Source organism: Pelophylax lessonae (genome assembly GCF_965119305.1).
Source record: "Pelophylax lessonae genome assembly, chromosome: 3".
Lineage (NCBI taxonomy): Eukaryota > Metazoa > Chordata > Amphibia > Anura > Ranidae > Pelophylax > Pelophylax lessonae.
Genome location: NC_138770.1, coordinates 545,235,826 through 545,262,462, shown reverse-complemented (window position 1 = coordinate 545,262,462; position 26,637 = coordinate 545,235,826). Strand labels below are relative to the sequence as shown.

The 26,637-nt window shown below is 43.5% G+C and overlaps 1 protein-coding gene across 3 annotated transcripts in view; it reads left to right on the top strand.

Moving 5' to 3' along the window:
* The window catches only part of NINL (ninein like), a 246,067-nt gene that overhangs the window by 99,300 nt on the left and 120,130 nt on the right, over positions 1-26,637 (top strand). For all 3 annotated transcript variants that reach the window (XM_082252540.1, XM_082252541.1, XM_082252539.1), the window contains exons 6-8: positions 2,760-2,938; positions 16,849-16,989; positions 19,049-19,207. In XM_082252540.1, coding sequence (XP_082108666.1) covers positions 2,760-2,938; positions 16,849-16,989; positions 19,049-19,207 — 479 coding nt within the window. The remainder of the gene's footprint in view (positions 1-2,759; positions 2,939-16,848; positions 16,990-19,048; positions 19,208-26,637) is intronic.

Here is a 26,637-nt window from a genome sequence, read left to right as displayed (position 1 = left end):
TGCACTCGCTCTAACGACCATGGCGATACCTCACGTGTGGTTTGAACACCATTTACATATGTGGGCGGGACTTGCATATGCGTTCGCTTCTGCATGCAAGCTAACAGGGACGGGGCACTTTAATTTTTTTTTTCCTATTTATTTTATCTTTTATTTTTTATTTTTACACTGTCCCTTAAAAAAAAATGTTTTGATCACTTTTATTCCTATTACAAGGAATGTAAACATCCCTTGTAATAGATTGTGAGATCTGGGGTCAAAAAGACCTCAGATTTCACATCTACACTAAAAAGCAAAAAAAAGTCTTTTTTTTTTTTCATGAAGAAAAAAATGGGCCCTTTAAGGTCGTTGGGAGGAAGCGTGGGGGTCATCTTGCCCTCGCTCGACTTCCTGCCTGGGAGGAGAAAGGACCTTATTGTTTTCCCCGCTACCGACGACTCCAGTAAGCGAGGAAAACGACCAGAAAGCAGTGGGGGGGGGGGGGCACCTCTCCTATCGCCCATAAAGGTGATCCCGCGGAGAATCCGCTGCTGGGACCACCTTTATGTTAAAGTGGACTGACCACCGTTTAAAAAAATATAGGGGTTATGGCAGCTATCTGCTGCCAAACCCCAGTATTTAACATCAAAGTACCAGCATATATACACAGTGGGCGGTCCGGAAGTGATTAATTTATATACACTATATTACTAAAAGTATTGGGACACCTGCCTTTACACGCACATGAACTTTAATGGCATCTCAGTCTTAGTCCATAGGGTTCAATATTGAGTTGGCCCTCTTTTTGCAGTTATACCAGCTTCAACTCTTTTGGGAAGGTTGTCCACAAGGTTTATGGGACAGAGAGTTGCAAGTTAATCTGTAACTAAACTAAGTTTTAAATTTACCTTGATTAGGAGCACTAAATGTCACTTCTGTCTTCCTATTTGTGACTGCAGGCATTGTGGACCTAAATATTTCCCAACCTAGACATGCCAAATTGGGGAAATTTTAAGAAAGAAATTTGTGATAATGGGCTTGTATGGTGAGCAAGGTGCTCAAGAAATGTTTAATTTCAATCTGCAAAATAATTTGGGAAAGACTACAAAAGTAAACAATGCCTTAGAGGTTCATATGCATTGGCGGAACAGGAGGCCAGTAAAAGAAAAAAATTAAGCCACATTTTTACTGTACCCGACTAGCCACCTGAACAAGTAGATGCAGCTGCTCAGGGCCGTGGCTGAATGAATGCTGTGCTTCGCAGCCACGCCAAGAAATAAATGGAACAAGGTCATGCTGTGCAGTGCAGACAGTTGCATTGCAGTGGCTCAAATGCCCTCTGAAAATTGATCTGCCACAGATAGTTTTTCAGAAGAGCTGCAGTGATAGCCATACCTCTTAACAAACTTTTAGAGCCCTTTCAGCACCCCTTTCCTCACTCAGAGCCCCCCTAGATCCCTTTAGTTCTATGCACTGCTCAGAGCTCACTTTGCCTTCCCTTTCTATTCCCATGGGCAATCCTCCTCAGAGTGACACCAGCGATGCACTGATGCAGCACCATTGTTCTTAGCTACACCACTGACATTGAAACATTTTTTTCTTCTAGTGACTCGAGCAACACAAACATTTTTTCCTTACAGTGACACCACGGACACAGGGACATTTCTTTGCCACTGTTAGCCCTATATTTATAAACTAATTTTAGAATAATAATTTTAAAATCTTCAGTTTTGCTGCAGTGTACCACAACTATTGGCACTATTTCAGAACATGTCACTCACAAACATTACATACATTTTGCTCCATGCACCACTATTAGCCCTGCCACCTTCACTAGTTTGTTATCTTTGCCCTTTGTGTTGGATGATCATGTCCCAGCTTTGATGGATTGGCATTTGTAAGCTGGCTACTTTGTGGTGTTTGTGAGAAAAATGACTGAGGCCCCTTTCACACATACTGTCCGTTCAGTTCATCAGTTCAGTCATGTCAAAATGTATCCGTTTTTCGTCCGTTTTTCATCCGTTTTTTTTTACATCCACTATCAATGCAAAAACGGATGTAAAATGGACCATTTGTCTGTTTTACATCCGTTTTTCGTCCGATCCGTTTTTTTGACGGATGAAAAATAGGGCATTCATCCGTTCCAAAAAATGGACATTGACGGAAGCTGATGAAACGGATGATCATCCGTTGTCTTCCATTTTTACATAGAGATGCATTGATGTTCATTTTTCATCTGTCAACGGATGGATGAAAAACGGACAAACGGACCTATGTGTGAAAGGGGCCTAAGGCTGGCCATATACTATACAATTTTCTTATTCCATTTTTTTTTAGATTTACCTTCATCTATGTATTGCAAGAGCCTGCCTTGCTGCAAACACATTGAAAGTGTTTAGGTTTGACCTCATATTATATAGTTTTTGGTAAATCTAAAGGAAAATTTAATAAGAAAATGGTATAATGTATGGCCAGCCTAAAAGCTGGCCATACATTATACTATTCGATTTCCTTTAGATTTACTTTAAACTATGTAGTTCAAGGGCCTGCTTGATTGCATACAAAATTAAAAGTGTTTAGGGTTCACCTCATATTATATGGTTTTGGTAAATCGAAAAGAAAATTGTATAATGCATGGCCAGCCTAACATTTTAAAGATCCTCCATTGTATTTGATTATCATTGTGTGTAGCAAACAATTGGGCTATCTTTCTTTTGAGTGGCTCAACAGATATATGTATGGCTGCCCAAAGTAATGTTTCTATTTCCCCCATATCTCAGGACAGCTAAGGGCATGGAACACAAGAATATATGACAGTCCAAGAAGAACTTCTGATATGACTCAAAACCAGGTGCGGGACATCTGGGTGGAGCTTGGTGTTGGACACAATGGATACCTCAATCAACAGGAACTTGCCACTGTATGTAAGAATATAGGACTTGAAGATCTTAGCGATGAGGTATGTGATAAATAAATGGAAGTGTAATGATCAGGACTGCAATTTTTCACAATTCTCATTAACATTTAGGAGGTAGGGAGTGGATTTCCAAGAGTAGGAAAGACAAACATAGAGTGATGTCATTATATGATACACTTTATTGAAGAACAAACTGCATCCACTATGGAGCCAGGATCCACACACTGTCAGAGGTTATGTAAGCTTCAGGGACCAGAGGATGATCGGTAGCGGGCAATAACAGGGAACACAGAAGCGGCTGCAATAAATGGCACAGGCAGGCAGCACTCTGCCAAAAACAGCCCAATAATACCCTTTTGGATTGGTTAATAGCCAGAATGACAGCGGAAGCTGTACTTCCTGTTCAGGATAAAGAACAGATTTGATAGCTGTTGAAAAAACTGAACAAAACAGCATAACAGGAGGGAAGGGGGCAGAGTAAGTTTTTCTGTCAATGGAATATATAACTGCTTTAATACTGGTAAGGCAGGCCATAGATTAGGCAATTTTCCTTTCCTGCAACCATTATTATTATTATTAATAAGGATTTCTATAGCGCCAGCAATTTACGCAGCACATTACAATATTAGAGGGAGACAGTACATATACAATACAATAAAATACAAGAGGATTTAGAGGGCCCTGCTCAGAAGAGCTTACAATCTAATGGGGTGGGGCAGGTGTTATAAGAGGTAAGAGTAGGGAATGAGCTGATGGCAGATTAGTTGGCGGTGTGATAGGCTTACCTAAAGAAATTAGTTTTCAGGGATCGCCTGAAAGCAGCTAGAGTAGGAGATAGCCGTACAGGTTGAGGTAGAGTGTTCCAGAGGATGAGAGAGGCCCTGGAGAAATCCTGGAGACGAGCATGAGAGGAGGAGACAAGGGAGCTTGAGAGTAGGAGGTCTTGAGAGGAGCGGAGAGGACGATTTGGGTGATATTTGGAGACAAGATTGGTGATGTAGCTCGGGGCAGAGTTGTGAATGGCTTTGTATGTTGTGGTTAGTATTTTGAATTTAATTCGCTGGGCAATCGGGAGCCAGGGTAGGGATTGGCAGAGAGGGGAGGCAGACGCTGAGCGGTTGGTAAGGTGGATAAGCCTGGCAGCAGCGTTCATGATAGACTGAAGAGGGGATAGCCTATGAAGTGGTAGGCCTATGAGAAGGGAGTTGCAATAGTCAAGGCGAGAAATACAAGGGAGTGAATGAGTAGCTTGGTGGTTTCAGTTGTTAAAAAGGGGCACATTTTAGAGATGTTGCGGAGGTGAAGTCTACAAGCTTTTGACAATGATTGGATTTGGGGCTGAAAGGACAGGTCAGTGTCTAGGATTACACCTAGTACCCTGGCATGAGGGGAGGGATTGATGGTGGCATAACTAATTTTGATAGAAAAGTCATGGAGGGGGGCACGGGCGGGAGGGAATATTACCAGCTCAGTTTTAGAGAGATTTAGTTTGAGGAAGTGGTGCGACATCCATGTTGATATGTCAGTAAGTAAGTTAGCAATGCGAGAGGAGACTGAAGGAGTGAGGTGAGGAGTAGACAGATAGATTTGAGTGTCATCTGTGTATAGATGGTATTGGAAGCCCTGGGCGGTTATCAAGTGACCAAGGGACGCGGTGTAGATAGAGAAGAGGAGGGGTCCAAGAACAGAGCCTTGGAGAACCCCCACAGAAAGGGGCAATGGGGAGGAGGAGGTAGAGTTGTGGGTAACACTGAAGGAGCGCTGTGATAGGTAGAAGGAGAACCAAGATAGAGCATAATCTTGGAGGCCAAGGGAACAGAGTTTATTAAGCAGGAGCGGGTGGTCAACAGTATCAAAGGCCGCAGAAAGGTCAAGTAGTAGGAGTATGGAGTAGTGGCCATTGTCTTTAGCAGTTAGTAGATCGTTTGTGAGTTTTAGTAAGGCAGTTTCTGTAGAATGCTGCGAGTGAAAGCCAGACTGTAAGGGATCAAGAAGGTTATTTTCACTGAGGTAGGAGCTGAGACGGTTGTAGACTAAGCATTCTAGAAGTTTAGAAGTGAATGGGAGCAGTGAAATGGGTCTTAAGTTGTTCAGGTTGGTGGGGTCTAGTGAGGGCTTTTTAAGTATGGGAGTGATCTGTGCATGTTTTAGAGGGGAGGGGAAGGTGCCACTAGAGAGGGAGAGATTGAAGATGTGAGTAAGGGAGCATAGGATAGAGTAAGAGGGTGTCCGTAGTATTTGTGAGGGAACAGGATCCAGGGAACAGTTGGTTAGGTGGGCATCTGAAAACAGATTTTAACCTCTTCAGTAGTAGCCAGTTCAAAGGAGGAGAGTGTTGACTGTGCTGTTAGGCAAGGTATGTTGAGTGGGGAAAATGTGCATGCAGTGGAGGTGTCCTTACGTATTGCATAAACCTTATCTTTGAAGTGATTGGCAATCTCTTGGGCAGTGAGTGAGTTAGTGAGTAGAGGGGGTGGGGGACGAAGTAGAGAGTTAAAAGTTGAGAAGAGCCGGCGGGGACTGGATGACAGGGTAGTGATAAGAGAGACAAAGTAGGCTTGTTTGGCAGCATGGAGGCAGGAATTGTAAGTTTGGAGGGAAGATTTATATAGGGTGAAGTCCTGCGAGCATTTGGTTTTATGCCATCGTCGTTCAAGAGCACGGCATTGTCTCTTGAGGTTTCTACTGTAGTCAGTTTGCCAGGGTTGCAATGGTCGGGCCTGATTCTGTGTGTAGTTAGAGGAGCAAGTGCGTCAAGTGATGACGAGAGTGAACTGTTGTAAACAGAGGTTGCCAGGTCAGGACAGGACAGAGGAGAGATTGTGTCATGTAGGTGGTCAGTAGCAGAATAGAGGAGAGAGGGGTTAAAGTAACGAAGGTTCCTACAAGTAATTGTTTGCTTCTTGGGGGGTTGGGTGATTTGAGGCAAGGATACAGTGAAACCGATGAGGTTGTGATCAGAGAGAGGAAAGGGGGTGTTGGTGAGGTTGCCAGCAGAGCAGAGATGGGAGAATATAAGGTTGAGGGTATTACCATTGGAGTGAGTGGAAGTGTGTGTCCATTGGATTAGGTCAAAAGAGGAAGTTAGGTTGAGGAGTTGAGTTGTAGCTGTGCTGTTAACATTGACAGGGATGTTGAAGTCACCAAGAATGATAGTGGGTGTTTCAGAGGAGAGAAAGTAGGGTAGCCAGGCAGCAAAGTCATCGAAAAAGCATGATGCAACCATGGGTTGAAGGAAAGAAAATCACTTGATTTCCCCCATCAACAGAGTTCTCCTGACGCTAGCAGCTATAGACACTAGCAATAATTGCATGTACAAATTGGACATGCTGGTTTTACCCAAGTTGGTCGATGGATTGACTCGGGTACAATCAACCTGCTCATAGATGGTTTGAATCTTGGCAAGTCCTTGTTGAACCGGCCAGGATTTGAACCATCTATGGCCGCCTTAAGTTTTTTGTGCCTGGAGTTTGTATTTAAAGCAAAAAACTTATTTTCAGCTTTACAGTGACCCTTAGATTTTTGGACTTTACTTTGAACATTTAATATGTTTTTAGGTTGCAGAATTTGTGTGTATGCAAGTGATTCCACTCAATCTCTTAGCTGGTAGTCTTTTATGCTTATATCTATTAGTAGTTAGCCACATCTAATTTGACTTGCCTGTAATGTAAAAGACATTTTGGTGCTTATCCAAATGGTTTTCCCAATCTTAACAATTGTCAGGGACATACCACAGCATTTACCGCCATCAGTGTTAATTTTGGCAGCAAATTTCAATTTAGTTTTAGTCATAGTCTTTTGACTAAAATGCTATTTTAGTTTTAGTTGTATTTTAGTCATCTGAATTGTTTTAAACATATTTTAGTCTACTAAAATACCCAGTACATTTTAGTAGACTAAAATCTCCAGTACATTTTGGTCAACTACAAATTGAATGGGTTTAGATAAACTGTATTTCATTATTTAACATTTCTCTCGAATTTTCAAATTAGTTATATACTCCTGGAATAAAAATCTAATAACATGTTATTATTTATGGTATTAAGATTTGAACATGCACTACAAACACAGATTTAGCCTTTGTGATATATAAAGTCTTAATAAATAAAGCCAAGTTTCATAAACAAACAAAAATATTGCTTTTTGACAAACAGAAGTGCAACTTTAAGGCCCCTTTCACACAGGCGGACCGCTCTGTGTGAAAGGGGCCTTAAGTTCAGATCCGCCTGTCAGTTTTTTTGGCAGATCTGAACGGACGCCCCATGCATCTCTATGGGGCCTCGGATGTCAGCAAAGACATGTCCGCTGACATCCGATCCGATCCGTCAAATCTGGACGGATGGAAACCCTATTTTCCATCCGTCCAGCGGATCGGATGAGAATGGACAGACAGTCCGTTCCCATCCGATTCCCCCATAGAGAACAGTGATACCTGACTGCTCTGTCTCCGCACACAGCGCGAAGACACAGCTGCCATCCGCCTGCTCAGTGGGGGATCGGCGGATCGATTCCCCCGCTGCGAAAAACTGAATCTGCCGACGGACTCCACTGTGTGAAAGGGGCCTTAAATAAAAGAAAAACTGTAAACTCTATTGGCTGTACTGTCATTGCACATATTACCTGAATATATTACCAACATTAAACATTAAGAAAAGCCTTTTTCTTAATTTTTTTCACTTTCAGCAGCTTAGTAGATGCCCCTTACTTATGCTTATGCTGTAGTGCAATACATGTTTAAACTTTAATGTGCTATTATTACAGGCTTTGGATGGAATTGTGTTGCCGATTTAGAAATGGCCAGGAGAGTAGTGTTAATTTTGATGTCGATTTTCCATTTAGTTTTAGTCATAGTCTTTTGACTAAAATGTCATTTTAGTTTTAGTCTTCTGACTAACATGTTATTTGAGTGTTAGTCAACTAAAATAGTGTTAATTTAGTTGACGAAAATATTTTAGTCAACAAAATTAAATTGATAGCCACATGGGTAACACTATTAGCTTAAGCCAATCGACATGGTATCATGTAATGTGTCAATATAAATATGTCAAACTGGAACAACCATCCCGCAAGAGGGGTTGGGGGCCCCAAAAGTATAGACATAGCAGGGACGTGCGGTGAGGATAGTGGCTGGTGAGGCACTGGCTAGTATCAGAGCCAGATACAACCCCCACATTAGTTAGTGAATAAACCCCACATCAACATTTAGTGAATAAACCCCCACAGCGTAACCGAATGCTGTGAGATGAAGAATTTAATCTTCAGCCAATTGGCTTACACCCAAAACCCTTGCGTCTGGTCACAGGCAGTCAGTCAGATTCCCCCAGACAAATAAACGTCCGGTGAAAGGAATCTATTGGATAGCAGATTTTTATTTTTTATTTCTGCAATCTGTAACAGCCCTGTAAATGCTGAAATTTTACTGGTCAAGTACAGGGCTGTTACAGAATGCAGAAATAAAAAATAAAAATTACACTGTGCTCAATATAGCTACCAACAGTCCTGATTTTATTAAAACAAGACCTTATGTTGGTTAAATTAGTAAACTGTGAGAACTAATGAAAGTGCTATATATATATATATATATATATATATATATATATATATATATATATATATATATATATATATATATATATATATATATATATATAATCTATATAATAAAAGAATAGAACCTGAACCATTCTCTGATTATATGGATTATATATAGCACCTTCATTAGTAACTCTAAACAAGTAACCTGTAAAAAATTTTAAAGCGTTGCCTATGGAGATTTTTGTGTACTGAAGTTTGGCACCATTCCACAAGTGTGCACAATTTTAAAGCATAACATGTTAGGTATCTATTTACTCAGCGTAACATCACATTATACAAAAAAAACCTGGCTTTTCTTTCTTTTTTTCATTCATGAAACCGTTTTTTCTCTTTCGTTCATTGACTGACACAGCTCCATATCTTCTTGACCCTTGGGTTTATGCTGCCCCCTACAGGAGTAGGACACTAGGCTGAAAAAAGTTTGACTACGCCTATAGGGCAGTCCCAGGGGGTATACTCCCACTTCCTGCTAGAGGTCTTCAGCTTTTTTCTGCCTAGTCAGGAGTAAGAACCTAGTTCCTTGCTGGGATTTCTGGTCCTAGCATTTTTTCCTTCTTTAATAGAATTTTTTGCTTCTTTTATTATTTTCTGTTTCTGTAAGAACTACAATAAATTATGTTCTTGTGAGAACTACAAATAACACTGGACTGGGCGACGGACTGGATATCCTAGATCCATACGGTCTCCCCAGTCTGGCCAGCGAGCGCGACCCGACCTCAGCTCCACGCTAGGTCATCCCTGACATAGCCCCACTGGACAGGGGCTGGTCGGCGAGAACGCATAGCCCTGGTCACGGCCTCTGGCCCGCAGCACCCCCATTCCAAGATGGTGCGGTGGTCTGCCTGGAGTGGTGTCCATTCGGTTCCAAGGTGTGTTAATTAGTGTCCCCCCTCTCCCTTGGTGGTCTTTCGGGGTGGACGTGGGCCCCTCCATGGGATGGTCGGGCCCTGGGTTCTCCTCTATCCCCCCCAGCCCCTCTAAACAGTCACTGTGGGTCTTGCTGGGTGCCCTCAAAAATTTGGGCCACAGCTTCCCGCCTACTAAGGCACGGCCTGCGGCCTACTGGGCCACGCCGCCACTTTGGGTGCCGCCGTTGGGGGGGGGGGGCAGCCTCAGAGTGTTTAGCTGAAGCCCCCAACTCTCTCTCTGGGCATCTGCTGGACTGTGAATGCGGAAAAATGTTGCTGGACACTGAAATTTAGGCCGCGGCCTGCGACCTGCTGGGCCATATGGTCAGCCTGGCACTTCCCTTGAACCAGGTAGCGCCGTGGGGGTGCTTCATTTTTAGTGACAGTGTAGCAGCCATTATTGTGTGGGGGAAAGTACTCTGCCTGCGCGTTCGTGTCACAGCGAGGGCCCCTCCCTCAAGGGGGTATGTCCTATTATGTCCTTTATGGGGGGCGACCCTCTTGCTTTTTTGCGGGATCTAATAGGTGGTCCTTTTGTGGACCTTTTTACCGGCTTCTCCTTGCGGGACTGAGGTCCGTGGCCTCCCCTGCTTGTTATGTTTTCAGGGTGAGCTTAATATATAGCGACCCTACTGGGTCTGCGTCCACGCACTTTGAGTGCTCTGATAGTGAGGATGAAAAGGCACTGGTGGATGCACTGATTGTATCGTTGCGGGAAATTTTAAACATGGGGGATGCAGCTGTATCAGAGACGCCAGTCCCCTTGGTACCCGCAGATCCTCTAAAGCGGCAAAGATTTTCCCGCCTACTGTGACAAAATTGTCAGTGGAGTTGTCCTAAACGCTCTATGGCGAAGCCTAAGCATTTCGATAGACGGTATCTTTTGAGGAGTCTCTGTTGAATAATTGGGCAGTTCCACCTGTGGTGGACTCTCAGGTCTCCAGCTGAATAAATCCACCCTAATTCCGGTGGAGGAGTCTCAAGTTTTTAAAAAATCCTTTTGACAGGAGAGCCGAGACTTTGGTCCGCCACATGTTTACTGTAGGGATGTAACGATATCAAAATCTCACGGTACAATACAATTTCGATATTGACCTCACGGTACGATATTTATTGCGATATTGTGGAAAAGCTCATGGTATTGTTAAATAGCTCATGATAGTGTTTGTGATGATAATAGCGAAAAAATACCGACATTTATTCTGCTTTTGCCAGTCAACAGGCAATTTATTGTTGTATTTATGGATCCATGACAACATAAAACACTGATCACATAGTGCTTTTAAAGTGCAAGTTGTAGTCAGGAACATCAATATTCTGTATAGTAATATTTGGTTGCATAACTGATTCTTCTGTGCAATGTTCAAGTTAAGAAGCAGCTAGAACAATTGTAAATAAACAATAGGCAATTCCCTTTAAGTGCAAACAAAGATCAAGTTAACTCAGGTTTAAATGTGCAAGGCAAATAAAGGCAGCCTTTTAAAACTGGTATTTAGGAACATAACTTAAACTTAAATAAAATAGTCAGTCAAAAAGCCTTTAAAAAAAACACTGACCTATCATTTAGCTTATGTTCACGTTTTTCATCAGAAAGATCAAAATATCTACATTGCAAGAAAAAAAAACAGTAAAAAAAATCCTTATCTGGTCTATGTAGTTAACAATGATTTCTTCCGCGGGACTGTGTTTATTCCTCTTGCTTTTTGACGGACACCTGTCCTTTTAATATTGTAACCAAACCACGACGATATCGAGACACGACCACGACGATATCGAGACGACCACGACGATACGATATCGCGATATCTTCGATATCGTTACATCCCTAGTTTACTGTGGCCAGATTGGTTCTTAGGGCTGTGTTCACTATAGAGTTGGTGTCCCAGACTTTAACGGAGTGGGTAAAGCTTTTGCGCCATGATCTGGAGGGGGAACAGCTTCTCCCTGCCTTTGCGAGCTGGCGGACCAGTTGGTCCAGGGGTTGCAGTTCATCTGATGTCTCTCTGGATGTGGCTCCCTTAAGCTGGATACACACTATCCAACTTTTGTGGTTAGATTTCCTTCAGATTTACCTTTTCTATGTAGTGCAAGGGCCTGCCAGATTGCATACAAATTGAAAGTGTTTAGGTTTGACCTCATATTATATGGTTTTGGTAAGTTTAAAGGAAAAAGTCTTCAGAAAATCTTATATGTATGACCCATTAGTCTCTAGGCTGTCCGTGACAGCAGTGGTCCTTCGGCGCAGGATATTGCTGAAATGCTGGTCTGCAGACCAGACTTCCAAGAAGACCTTATCTGATCTTCCCTTTGTGGGGGATCACCTGTTCGGATCCTCCCTGGATGATATCATTAAGCAGGATTTCAAGACAAGGGATCTAAGTCTGTAAGGACCTCCTCCGGGGGTTCCAAAAGGACCAGGTCTGGTAAGCCAAGAGCGGGTCCTTCCGGACCGGTGGACCTCCCTGATTCAAGACAAGTCAGTCCAGGAGCTGCTTCGGTCCACCTATGAGATCGAGTTTCGGGCTTATCCTCCAGAGAGGAGAGGTTCTTTCCTTCCTACCTACGTTTATCCCCAGACTACCTGCGAGGTCTCTTCGGGGCAATGCAAGACTTGCTACTACAAGGGGTGATTGTTCCAGTCTCTGAATCAAAACATTTTTTCATGGGTTTTATTCAAACATGTTTACAGCTCCCAGGAAGGAAAGCGAGGAACGTCTAATATTGGACCTCAAAACTCTGACCCGCTTGTGTAGGTACAGATGTCCCGAATGGAGTCCATTCATACAGTAGTGGCATCCTTACATCAGGGGGACCCTCTGGCCTCTACTGATATCATGGACACCTTCATATTCCGATATATGTCGATCATCTGCGCCTCCTCCGCTTGCCATGGGCGAGGAGCATTATCAAGAGATCTTGCCTCGGCTCCTCGGTTCTTCACAAAGTATTGGCCCCGGTGTTGGCATTATTGCACCAGTGGGGATAGTGGTACTGGAGTACCTAGAGCAGAGTCTCCAACTGCTCTGACGAACTACCGGGAGATTACTGTGCGGACTCTGCAGAAGTTTGGTTGGAAATTACATTTCCAGGTATTGGCTCTGGTTCCATCCACCTAGTTGAACTATCTGGGTCTGCTCTGGACTTGACCTCAGCCAGGGTGTTCCTCCCATGGAACAAGCTCCAAAATCTGCAGGATGAATTTTGTTCCTGCTGTCCAGGTCATCTTTCAGGACTGGCATGCAGGTGCTGGGTCTGATGGTGTCTACCTTCAAGGCGGTTCTGTTTGCACAGTTCCTCACGAGACCTCTGCAAAGAGAGATTCTTGCCATTTGGGGCGAGTATCCACAGTCTATAGATAATTTGATCCTGTTGAGCCGGGGTACGTGAGGGTCTCTGATTCGGTGGCTTCGCTCTCCGGCACTTCGACGAGGAAAAATATTTCTTCCCCTGTATTGGGCGGCGGTCACCACCGAGGCCAGCCTGTCCAAGTGGGGTGGCGTTTTTTGCACGGAGTGTGCTCAGGGGGGTCTGGACTCTGGAAGAATCCAGACTACCGATCGATATACTGGACATTTCTTCCGGAGGTGTTTCATCAGTTGTGTCTCCAGTGGGAAACTCCCGAGGTGGGAGTTTTTGTAATGCTATGATATGAGCACTTGTGATTGGGATTCTCTCTACAATATATGATCACGGACATTTGTTTCAATTTATTATCACAGACATTTTTACTTTTATTATATTGATTTATTATATTGATTGATTGTTTTTAGCACTATATTGTTTAATTTAATTTTATTTATTTAACAGGAAATATTTATTGTATATGTGGGACATATATGTATATGAATTACTCGCGTTTGGTAGGAGAATATGATCTTTTTGCACATCACGGATATAGATACACTGATCTATTATATATCATATATTTTGCCCAGCACATTATATAAATTAATTAGTCTTTCACACTTTACCTTAAGAGGAGTGATTAGTGCAAGCGGCATACCTTTTTGCTATCCATAGAGGCTCGCAGATTATCTGTTACATTTTACACCATAGTTATGGTTAAGGTGGATTACCCATGTGGATATAAATGCTGGGGTATGTTCCTGACATATATTCAAACTAATACTAAAGCAGCATAGGAAAGTAATAAATATCTTAAGTATTATTCTTAAAAAGCACAAAACAATCTTTTCCCTATCAATACATTTTCTGAAAGCATTATAGAGACAGTCCTGTTTGGGGGAGCTCATTAATAGATACTTTCATCCTGAGTTTTTATATCTGATTAGGTATCAAATGTTCTGGAGCTGTGGAATGCTAGGTACCTGTTAGGTACTCTAAATCAGCCCAGCAGGGGCAGTGTGAGTTCAGAAGGAATCTGGACATTAAAGCGGAGTACCACCATGGATTTTTTTTTTTTTTTTTTTAATACCCCCGGGACAGTCAGGGCTAGTACATTCCACAATGGCTAGCCTCTGATCTGTCCCGGGTTGCACTTACCTGTTAGGACAAATACTTACCTTGCAAACGTCTTGTCCAGCGCTGCCATCTCAGATGTGGGCAGCTTGAAGCCAGCGAGATCCCCTTCGGCGTCTTCTTCCGCCTTCTTTGGTCCCACGATGCAGTGCGCCGGCCCCGACGTCACTTCCGGGTCGCGCGCGTCATCCCTCTACAGCTTCTGGGCATGCCCAGAAGCTGTTTAGAAGGGGATGACGCGCGCGACCCGGAACTGATGTCGGGGCCGGTGCAGGCGCAATGATTCCTGGGAGCTATGACGTTCAGCTCCCAGGAATCATTGCAGAGCCAGGAAGTGACGACGGGCCGCGGCCGAGGAAGGAGGAAGAAGGAAGTAAGGTAAGTATTTTTTCTTCGCTACGAGGTAAGTAAAAAAAAAAAAAATATGCGATTATCCATTTCTTTTTCAGGTGACCCGGAGCGAGAAGATGGAGGTAAGTATAAAAATAGGGTGGAACTCCACTTTAAGTTCTGAGGAAGCTGTCGGAGGCCCTTGAGGGTAGCCCCCTAGTCTGGGGGGGGGGGAGTGATCTCGGGCCTGGGGCTTGGCTGCTGCAGGGATCCTCTGAAAGCACAAGGAGGAGTCCTGTGCAGAGGCACAGGAGCAAGAGAGAGGACAGCAGGAGCCAGCGAGCATGTCCAGGAGATCTCCAGGGACAAAACCACCAGGTAGCTGTTGAGTAAGACAGTCGGGCAGGACTAAGGTGGGGCAGTGTGGGATGGCTGTTTAGTTGGTCTGGGAGGACTGTGGAAGATTAGCCAGGAGGGATAGTGAAAGGGGCAGCTACAGCCAGGTGGGCTGGCAGTGTTTTAAGAGGTGATGCTGGTATCATTAGCCACAGGAAGGCAGCTGGACACTGGGACTTTCTTTCTACACACCTGAGGATCCCGTGGTCCCTGCCTGTAATGGGCTTTTGCTGGATCTGACAGAGTGCCCTGTCAGATCCCAACAGTGTTCCAGCTGGGCCTGAGTGTTTCTGCAAGCAAGTGATGTGCTGAGGGAAGAGGAGTGTACATGGTGAGCGTACAGGGAGTGCAGAATTATTAGGCAAATGAGTATTTTTGAGGATTAATTTTATTATTGAACAACAACCATGTTCTCAATGAACCCAAAAAACCCATTAATATCAAAGCTGACTAATTTTGGAAGTAGTTTTTAGTTTGTTTTTAGTTTTAGCTATTTTAGGGGGATATCTGTGTGTGCAGGTGACTATTACTGTGCATAATTATTAGGCAACTTAACAAAAATCAAATATACAGTATACCCATTTCAATTATTTATTTTTACCAGTGAAACCAATATAACATCTCAACATTCACAAATATACATTTCTGACATTCAAAAACAAAACAAAAACAAATCAGTGACCAATATAGCCACCTTTCTTTGCAAGGACACTCAAAAGCCTGCCATCCATGGATTCTGTCAGTGTTTTGATCTGTTCACCATCAACATTGCGTGCAGCAGCAACCACAGCCTCCCAGACACTGTTCAGAGAGGTGTACTGTTTTCCCTCCTTGTAAATCTCACATTTGATGATGGACCACAGGTTCTCAATGGGGTTCAGATCAGGTGAACAAGGAGGCCATGTCATTAGCTTTTCTTCTTTTATACCCTTTCTTGCCAGCCACGCTGTGGAGTACTTGGACGCGTGTGATGAAGCATTGTCCTGCATGAAAATCATGTTTTTCTTGAAGGATGCAGACTTCTTCCTGTACCACTGCTTGAAGAAGGTGTCTTCCAGAAACTGGCAGTAGGACTGGGAGTTGAGCTTGACTCCATCCTCAACCCGAAAAGGCCCCACAAGCTCATCTTTGATGATACCAGCCCAAACCAGTACTCCACCTCCACCTTGCTGGCGTCTGAGTCGGACTGGAGCTCTCTGCCCTTTACCAATCCAGCCACGGGCCCATCCATCTGGCCCATCAAGACTCACTCTCATTTCATCAGTCCATAAAACCTTTGAAAAATCAGTCTTGAGATATTTCTTGGCCCAGTCTTGACGTTTCAGCTTGTGTGTCTTGTTCAGTGGTGGTCGTCTTTCAGCCTTTCTTACCTTGGCCATGTCTCTGAGTATTGCACACCTTGTGCTTTTGGGCACTCCAGTGATGTTGCAGCTCTGAAATATGGCCAAACTGGTGGCAAGTGGCATCTTGGCAGCTGCACGCTTGACTTTTCTCAGTTCATGGGCTGTTATTTTGCGCCTTGGTTTTTCCACACGCTTCTTGCGACCCTGTTGACTATTTTGAATGAAATGCTTGATTATTCGATGATCACGCTTCAGAAGCTTTGCAATTTTAAGAGTGCTGCATCCCTCTGCAAGATATCTCACTATTTTTGACTTTTCTGAGCCTGTCCAGTCCTTCTTTTTACCCATTTTGCCCAAGGAAAGGAAGTTGCCTAATAATTATGCACACCTGATGTAGGGTGTTGATGTCATTAGACCACACCCCTTCTCATTACAGAGATGCACATCACCTAATATGCTTAATTGGTAGTAGGCTTTCGAGCCTATACAGCTTGGAGTAAGACAACATGCAAAAAGGGGATGATGTGGTCAAAATACTCATTTGCCTAATAATTCTGCACTCCCTGTATATTGTTAAATGTCCCTGTTCTAGTCAAGAGGACATCCGATAATACCCCTATCCCCATCCAAGTTATTAACCCCTAAATAAAAACAAAAACAAAGCTGCATGGCCTGTTTCCTGTCTCAGTGAGCCTGTGGAAAATTTGGTGTGCCTGGCTGTGCAGGATCCCTATTCACCAGCGGCCCCTGCGGGGGATGCGCTACAGAGCTTTTACCCTATGAAGAGGCAATTTATTGGGAAAGTAGGTCTTGAGCAATTTGCTTTGCTTGCATAGTTAGTGTTACGAATTGTGCTTCAGGGGTGATACATTATGTTTGCTTTTTTTTTTTTTTTTTATAGGAACTTGAAGACCTGTTCAAAAAGCTAGACAGAGATGGAGATGGCAGAGTAAGCTTTCAAGAGTTTCAGTTGGGCTTGTTTAGCCACACACCTATTGCTTCCACACCACTAAAGCATCATCGTCCATGTGCACTTTACCAGGTGGGTTCATAAATCTCTTAATTAGTTATTAACCACCTCGCATTTGGGCCAATTTCTTTTATTTTTCACACATTGTAAAAGCAGCATTTTTTGCTATAAATTAACTGGAACCTCCAAATAAGTATTCATTTTCTGAAAGCAAAGGACTTGTAAAATAAAATAGTGTCAGTTGCAATTTTTTTTCATTCAAACATTTATTAGACGATACAAAAAGTCATCACAAGCTATTGAACAGGTAATGTAGATAATAAAATTCTTCACACTAAGAAAAACAAAAAAGAACACCGTTGACAATATTGAACAGGACACTAGCTCCTCTTCAAGGGGTGACTATTGTAACTGGGAAAATGCGGCAGACGATGGCTATTAACATAATTTTGATCACTGTTGAGTTAGAGAAAGCAAAAAGAACTGACACTTGTATAGTCTAACTCAGCTATAGCCTGGGGGGTAGCAAGGACCAGGCCGTGATGAAAAGGCATACCAAAGAAATACAGTAATCAAAGAGCAAGGTAGAGAATGGAGAGAAGGAGGGGGAGTGGTTCCATGGTCTGCGTTAGCAGCAGTCCGAAGAGCTCAAAACCGATGGCGAAGGAGTGGATTTGGTTAAGGCTCCAAAAGGGTGACTGCAAAATCCAGGGGTAATATTTATTGACACAGGGTTGCCAAATTTTGGTGTATCTGCACACTCGCACCTTATCCTGGAGTGTCACATCAATCTTGGCATGCATCATCGCCTGAGTGACTTGGTTTTTCGTTACGGTCACACAAAGAGGACAGAGTGGGCAAGGATTAAATGCCTGTTTTTACTGCTATCAAGGGCTGTGTTAGAGGTTTACCTTCACCTCCTGTCCTGCTGACAAGGTTTTACTAAACAGAAAATCAGGGAAAATCTGAAACAGGGACACAGATAGTAATACAGAGCTGACAGGAGCTCTAGCCTTTCCTTACTCTACCAAAGAAAAGCATTTTGTTTCAGTCTGTGTTGTTGCTGTTGGACATTTTACCCACTGTTGGACATTTATCCCCTCTTCCTATCTGGTAAAATGTCAGCAGGACAGGAAGTGAGGGGAACATTTTGTTAATGGAGCTCCAGATAGCAGTAAAATCCTGAGAGTGGTTCTGACCCTTCCCATTCAATCTAAAACTAAGAACTTTTTTGACTGGACATACTGTACACTTTAAAGCGGAGGTCCACCCTGGGAAAGTTTTTTTTTAAAATAAAAATACCCCCGGGACAGTCAGGGCTAGTGCATTCCTCAATGGCTAGCCTCTGATCTGTCCCGGGTTGCACTTACCTTTTAGATGAAATACTTACCTTGAAAATGTATTGTCCAGCGCTGCCATCTCAGGTGTGGGCAGCTTGAAGCTAGCGCGAACCTCTTCTGTGTCCTCTTCCGTCTTCTTCGGTCCCACGATGCACTGCACCGGCCCCGCCGTCACTTCCGGTGCCGCAGCGTCATCCCTGCACAGCTTCTGGGAATGCCCAGAAGCTGTTTAGCAAGGTATGATGGCGCCTGCACCGGAACTGACATTGGGGCCGGTGCAGGCGCATTGATTCCTGGGAGCGATGACGTTCAGCTCCCAGGAATCATTGCAAAAGCCAGAAAGTGACGAATCGCAGTGGCCGCCGAGGGGAGGAAGAGGAAGTAAGGTAAGTATATTTTCTTGTAAACGAGGTAAGTAAAAAAAAAAGAAAAATTGCGATTATCCATTTGTTTTTCAGGTGACCCGGAGCAAAAAGATGAAGGTAAGTATAATTTTAGGGTGGAACTCCGCTTTAAGTACAAATCTTTATTGGGGGAATAAATTAAGTGTAGATACACACAATTATATAGTAGGATGTACTGTTAAGTCCTAATTCCATACTTTTCGGTGTTGTTCTCAGCAGGCCATAGATGCTCTTTATTGCCTGATTACAAGCAGAGTTTGAAAGCATGCTTGTTTACGGAGAAGGAAAGTTTAGATTTCCTGAACATTCACATTCTACTAAAAGCGCTTTTTAAGAGATTTTATCTAGTTCAGAGATTTAGGTTAATTGATTGTTTTTCATCTGCAGCTAGAAGACAGCAGCCATAAAACGCCATCCTTGCTGTCGGGATTTGGAGGCTTCCATGTTTTCTCGAGCATTGATGATGGGACTGGCTTTGGAAACCCAGAGCAAATCATGATCATTTGGGAAGAAGAGGGGATTGAGGATGGTAAAGAAATATTTTTGGTATGGAACTGTTTTTTGCTAAATAAACGTATACACTATAAAATAAATATACACTAAGGGGGGGGGATTTACTATAACTGGAGCATGCAAAATCTGGTGCAGCTCTACATAGAAACCTAGCAGCTTCCAGGTTTTCTTGTCAAAGCTTAAATGAACAAGCTGAAGTTAGAAGCAGATTGGCTACCATGCACAGCTGCACCAGATTCTGAGTGCTCCAGGTTTAGTAAATCTCTCCCTATATTTATTTCTGAACTGCACTGTCAAACTTGATTGTATCCAAACCACAGTCTCTAAATACAGGGCTTGTGATTTTGTATTGCAATGCACGGGTAGGTGTTTTAAATCGAATACTGTATGGCAGGCACTGCTGCCTTAGTTTTCTCTCTGTTGAGAATTTAATATACAGGGTCCACCATATCTGTGATATTTATGGTCTGCCGTGTGGGAGGTGATGTCTTGGGGCTTTTTTAAACCCCCCCCCCCCCCTAGTCTTGTAAGTTCCCACTAATCATTGTATGGGCTCTCCTGGAAGACGATTTTTTACTTACCAGTGACTTTTTTCAGGAGTCTTTCAGGACAGCCTAATTCTTGCCCTTGTGTTATGTTTTTTTTTTGTCTGTTTGTACTGTATATGTATTGTTTAGGTTTTCGTCCTTCGGTTCTGGTTTTAAAACTGACCAGTTCAGCAGAAGGACATCCTTATAAAGTATTTTTGGTGATGTTTTCGATTCCTGTTGGAGGAGGTGCCTATATCACATTGGAAAAAGAGTTACCAGTAAGTCTAACTCTGGTTTTCATTATTCTTAGTCAGGTTCCAGCACCTGGACCAACAAGCCACCTTCCACCTCCTCCTGCTCAGGAGGTTTTAAAGCATGCTAAAGCATTATGAATTGGCCCCCAAATTCACATTAGAGGTAGGGGGACATCTAATGGTTTCATGGAGATTTAGGAAGTTCACAAAGCCAACTTAAGGGTGCAGGAGATAGTTTCAAAAGGATAAAAAACAGTTTTACATTTTGTCATCCACTTTGTATCTTTGCTTTGCTTCTTCTTCCAGTGTCTTAGCAATGCCAGGAGGACTTATTTTAAGCCATTTCTGGAATGTTGTTAGGGGATCATGGTACCGGTTTCCCCCAAACAAACAGTTTCAAGGTTTTATTTAGATCTGTTTATAGTTCTGAAACCCAAAAGAGGCATTAATCCCATCTTGTGCAGTCAGTCATTTTTACCCCTCACAAGACTTTCCTGACTTACATCAAATTTAGAAATGCGTATTTACACATTCCATCTTTCCAGGTCATTGGCGATTTCTTCACTTTACTGTGAGATAAGATCATTTTTTTGTTGGTCTTCCCTCTGGCCTTCATCTCCAAAAGTATTCACAAGGGTTCTTGCACCAGTTCTGGGTCACCTACATATCAGAGGCATTACAGTCTTTGGATACTGTGATTATCTTTTGCTGCAAGAACAGGCCTCCCTGGCCTTTAACACTTGATGTGTCATTTAAGCTGAAAACCTTAAAGGACTTCAAATGGATCAGGAATATTGAAAAATCTTCTCTGATTCCATCACAATACTTCAAGTATTTGGACCTCCTCTTGGATACCCTTCAAACTAAGGTCTTGTTGCCATGGGAGAAGCTGACAAGGCTACAGAGTCCTGTTCAACACATTCAATTCCAGCATTGGTCCTCTCTGCTGAGATGCATGTGTGCTGAGGTTGATGATATCTACCTTCCAAGTGGTTCTATTTGCTTAATTTAACTCAAGACTCTTGCAGCAGAACATCCTTTTGGCAAATCCAATATGACTTGTGTGATGAGCAAAACGCCCCCCCAAAAAAAAACACTTACAGAGATGTAAATGGGACTTGACAGCGGAGTGTCTCTGTCCGCTCCCTCCTATGTACATGAATAAAGGTAGCTATACACTATACAATCTGATTGCACAATTTCCTTTAGATTTACCAAAACTATGGAATAGGACGACCCAACTATCTGTCCAATTACTCTGTATTCAAACAGGCAGGTCTTTGCACTATATCAGGGGTGTCTGGCCCACGGGCTGCATGTGGCCTGTCTGGAAGGATGGTGGGGAAGCCGTGCAAACATAGCAGCTGTGGCAGCTTACATTGACAAGCCAGGCAAATGCATGCCTGTGGGGATGCCATTCAAACATAGTTGATGAGCGAAGGGTGTGTGTGCTAATGAAGTTAACTGTCAACTGCTTCCTGTGTCTTACTGTTTTTTACGTCCTAAATCTATATACCAGGTAGTCATGAACTTTTCTATGAAACACACCAGAGGCTAAGGTAAGGCCTTGTTCTAAAAAGCAAAGAGAGCTTTATTTTTTCTGCAACGGAGATACATTAATAGTATATTGGTACATAAAAAAAAGAAGAGGAACTTGGCCTTTAACCACTTGCCGACCGCCGCACGACTATCTACGTCGGCGGTCAGCCCCTCACAGGCAAACTAACGTAGGGCTACGTTGCTTGCTTGTGAGGGTCTAGGGAGCGAGCGCGCGCCCCCCGGGGCGCGCTCCCGCGTGGTCACGGACCCCCCCCGCGCGTGTGACCAGCGGACCCGATGTCTGCCGGTCACTCGGCGATCGGCGGGGGAGAGGGAGAATGTCAGGCAGCTTGTGTAAACAAACTGCCTGTCATTCTCCTCGCTGCAAAGACACTGATAAAACGGATCTTGTATGTAGATCCGTTGATCAGTGTCTTTACAGCTAGAGCCACAGCCAATCACAGTAGAAACCACGCCCCTAGGGACACACACAGCCCCTCCCTTCCAAATAAAGTTAACCCCTTCACTACCAGTGTATTTTTACAGTAACAGTGCATATATATAGCACTGATTACTGTAGAAATGTCACTGGTAACCCCAAAAGTGTCAAAAATGTCAGTCAAGGGTCCGATCTGTCCGCCGCAATGTCGCAGTACCGCAAAAAAAATCGCAGATCGCCGCCATTACGCGTTAAAAAAAAAAAACAACAAAAATGACAAAAATCTTTCCCTTTGTTAGTAAACGCGATAACTTTTGCGCAAACCAATCAAAATACGCTTTTTGCGATTTTTTTTACCAAACATAGGTAGCATAAAATAAATTGGCCGAAAATTTTTAAAAATTTTGATTTTTACATTTTTTTTTGGGGGAATTTCATATAAAAAAATGTGAAAAATATTGCTATTTTTGCAAAATTGACGCTCTTTTTTTGTTTATAGCGCGTGATCAAAAAATCGCACAGGTGATCAAATACCACCAAAAGAAAGCTCTGTTTGTGGGAAAAAAAGGACGTCAAATTCGTTTAGGTACAGCGTCGCACGACCGCGCAATTGTGCGTTAAATTCACGCAGTGCCGAATCGCAAAATACCCCCTGGTCGGAATGGGGGTAAAATCTTCCGGGGCTTAAGTGGTTAAGTTATTGTAAAATACCAGTCAAAAAAAGCGAAATTTAAATTCTAGAATCTTTTTGTTTAAAGATTTTTAACACATCAAAATATCCACTTTTTGCTGATTTAACAGCCAAACACACCTTAAATATTGCTGAGAAAATTCACAGTTGCAAAAGTTCCCACAAATATATTGCACTTATAGGTTGCTTTCCTTACTCTTCTGTACGTTGTATCCAAAGCCAGCTTGGTAGGGGTTAAAGGAGTTGTAAAGTCAGTTTTTTTTTTTTTTTATCTAAATGCATTCTTTGCATTAAGATAAACAGCCTTCTGTATGAAGCAGACCCCCTTTAGCCCCCCTAATACTTGCCTGAGCCCCCTCTCTGTCCAGCGATGTCCCTCGGCCGTCTGGGACTCTCCCTCTTGATTGGCTGAGACACAGCCGCGGAGCCATTGGCACCCGAGACTGTCAATCAAAGTCAGTTAGCCAATTAAGAGAGAGAGGGGATGGGCTGAACCACAGCTCCGTGTCTGAATGGACACACAGAGCTGCAGCTCGGCTTGGGTGGGTTATAGCAAGCTGCTTGCTGTGGGGGCACATAGCAGGAGGGAGGGGCCAGGAGCAGTGAAGAGAGACCCGAGGAGAATCCAGGCTGCTCTGTGCAAAATAATTTCACAGAAGAGGGTAAGTATAACATGTTTGTTATTTTTTTTGGGGGAAAAATTAGAATTTTCAATCACTTTAAGTCTGGATGCTGTGCTGGCATTTTATGTTAAGCTTTCATTTTTGCCTATTTCTTATTGGGTAGTTTTGACATGGCCTAGGGGTATGTTTTGGATAATTATTGTGCTGTAGAATGAAGCCCTGATCAACTAGGCATAGACCAAATGGTACTGCATGATGCTGCAAAATGCTATAGCAGGTCTTTCGGTTCAGAATGTCAATGACTCTGTGCAAGTTGCTGATTCTGGTTACATAGTTAGCCAGGTTGAAAAAAGACACAAGTTCATATGCCTCAACCAATAAAAAAACAGCAAGAGTCTTCTCTGTGACAGTTGGTGCTGCACACTGAGGTACCATCCTTTTGAATATTCAACAGCAAACAGAAATCATGCGTGTGTAACTACAGATTTCAAACTGTAATTTCTCAGTCCATAAAAAATTTCCAATCTCCATGGTTCCTTGCCCACAGCCAAGCCTTTCTTTATTTTGTCATTTTAACACAGGCTTTGTTGTCATTCGACCTTTCAAAGCTATAGCTCAAAGTCTTCACATACTGTATAAAAGTGAAACTTAAGCGGAGTTCCACCCAAAAGTGGAACTTCCGCTTTAGGTAGTTCTAACCCCCTGACATGCCACATTTGGCATGTCATTTTTTAGGGGGGGGGAGCGGGTACCTAGTTTTGACAAGTACCCGCTTCCGCTCTGAGCGCCGCGGCGCCCTGAGCGGAAGTTCTCCTCTCCGACTCCCTCCCTGCAATCTTCTGTGACATGTCAGAGGTCCCAGAAGATTGCCGGCCAATCACGATGCGTAGCTCAACTCGCGCATGCGCAGTGCGTACCCGGCTGTGAAGCCGCAAACTGTCACAGCCGGGTGCCCACATCAGTGATGCCGGCGCCGTAGAGCAGAGAGGGAGAAGAGCGAGGCTTCGGGCGGCCGCATCGCTGGACCGTTGGACAGGTGAGTGTGTGCGGCTGGAACTCCGCTTTACTTACCTTAACCACTGGTAAGTTGTGTTTGAAGCTGCTGCCTTGTGAAGTGTCTATCTTGCAAGCTATAGCTGAAGAGGAGAAGTGTGGACTGCTGCGATCCGAAAGCTGTAATCCACCTCTATTTCACCAAGTCAAATAAAGTAGCATAAAACCAACAAACATTATCACAGGGGGGGACAGAATGGTTAACGTGTTTCATGCTCTTCTTAGCACTTTCAGCTTGTTAACGCTTAGCTCTGCAGCTCCAAAACGCTCAACAAGCAAAATTCCATGAATTTTAATGCCCCTGTTCACATCTGAGTGTTCTGTCGCCTGTAGCAACACGCCTAAAGCTCAAAAAAGTACACAAGCTTCTTTTTTTGCAGATTACAAGCGTTTTTGGCCCCATAAACTTCAATAGAAACCCCTGACTTGAGCAGAAGAATTGCTTGTTAAACGCACAAATAGCAGCTCTCAACCCCTAATTTCCTCTCCCTCTCCTCCCCCTAGTGCTTTTTATTGGCTAAACAAAAATGCCTGATGCTGTAAAATGCTTGTAATACACTTCTAAAATGCTTTAAAAAAAAAAAAAAAGAGTGTAAAAAGCTACAAGAAAAGCTTAAAAAACAGCCGAAAAAAACGCCAGTAAATCGATACGCTCAGGTGTGAATGGAGCCTTAATCATAACTCCCCAGACCGGCAGCTGCCTTTTATAGTTTTTCTGATTAGTCTCTCAACTGTCATCATTTAGCTCTTCATCAGGCCCCTATCACACTTGTGCGACTTGTCCTGTGACTTGGGACTGCAAAGTCGCATGACAAGTTGTACCCCATGATTTCTAATGAGTACCGTTCATATCTGTGTGACTTCAAGTCGCAACAACTTCAAAGTAGTCCCTACTCTACTTTGGTCCGACTTTTTAATGCGTTTTGAGGTACATAGACATAGCTTCAAGTCCAGTTGAAATTGTGGCAAAATCGCGCGACTTTTAGGTTGCACAAGTGTGAAAGGGGCCTAAGTCTTTCTAGAAGCAGCAGCTACTTATCCCAAGCTAACTTTAGGGCCCCTTTCACGCAATCGGATCGATCGGGTTTGCCTGTCCCTTTTTTCAGGCAGACCCGATCAGGCCACCTATTATCCTCTATGGGGAGGAGGATTGTCTGCAGGTATCTGATCTGACAAAATCCGCTAAAAAGAGACGTATGGCGATACGTTCACCATCCGTCTAGCGGGTTGGATCGGATGAAAACGGACAGGATTCCCCCCCCCCCCCCCGATAGAGGAGAGCGGGACTCTGACAGGTACGTCTCTGCACAGTGAGCCTATGGACTCAGTGAGCAGTGAGTATGGACCTGTCATCCTCCTGCGCTGATCCCTGCTGATCAAGCGGAGTCCGTCAAAACTGATCCACCCCGTGTGAAAGGGGCCTAAGAGTTAAAAACTTAGATTATACATTGAGAAACCTGTCGACCGGGCTAATAAAATACAGCATGGGGGGGGGGGGGGGCAAGCCAAGCCTCACAACATCTACATACAGTATCTCACAAAAGTGAGTACACCCCTCATAGTTTTGTAATTATTTTATTATATCTTTTCATGTGACAACACTGAAGAAATTACATTTTGCTATAATGTAAAATGGTAAGTTTACAGCTTGTATAACAGTGTAAATTTGCTGTCCCTTCAAAATAACTCAACCCACAGCCATTAATGTCTAAACCGCAGGCAACAAAAGTGAGTACGAAAATGTCCAAATTCGGCCCAATTAGCCATTTTCCCTCCCCAGTGTCATGTGACTCGTTAGTGTTACAAGGTCTCAGGTGTGAATGGGGAGCAGGTGTGTTAAATTTGGTGTTATCGCTCTCACTCTCTCATACTAGTCACTGGAAGTTCAACATGGCACCTCATGGCAAAGAACTCTCTGAGGATCTGAAAAAAGAATTATTGCTCTACATAAAGATGGCCTAGGTTATAAGAAGATTGCCAAGACCCTGAAACTGAGCTGCAGCACAGTGGCTAAGACCATACAGCGGTTTAACAGGGCAGGTTCCACTCAGAACAGGCCTTGCCATGCATGGTCCACCAAAGAAGTTAAGTGCACATGCTCAGCGTCATATCCAGAGATTGTCTTTGGGAAATAGACGTATAAATGCTGCCAGCATTTCTGCAGAGGTTGAAGGGGTGGGGGGGGGTCAACCTGTCGGTGCTCAGCCCATACGCCGCACACTGCATCAAATTGGTCTGCTTGGCTGTCGTCCCAGAAGGAAGCCTCTTCTAAAGATGATCCACAAGAAAGCCCACAAACAGTTTGCTAAAGACAAGCAGACCAAGGGCATGGAT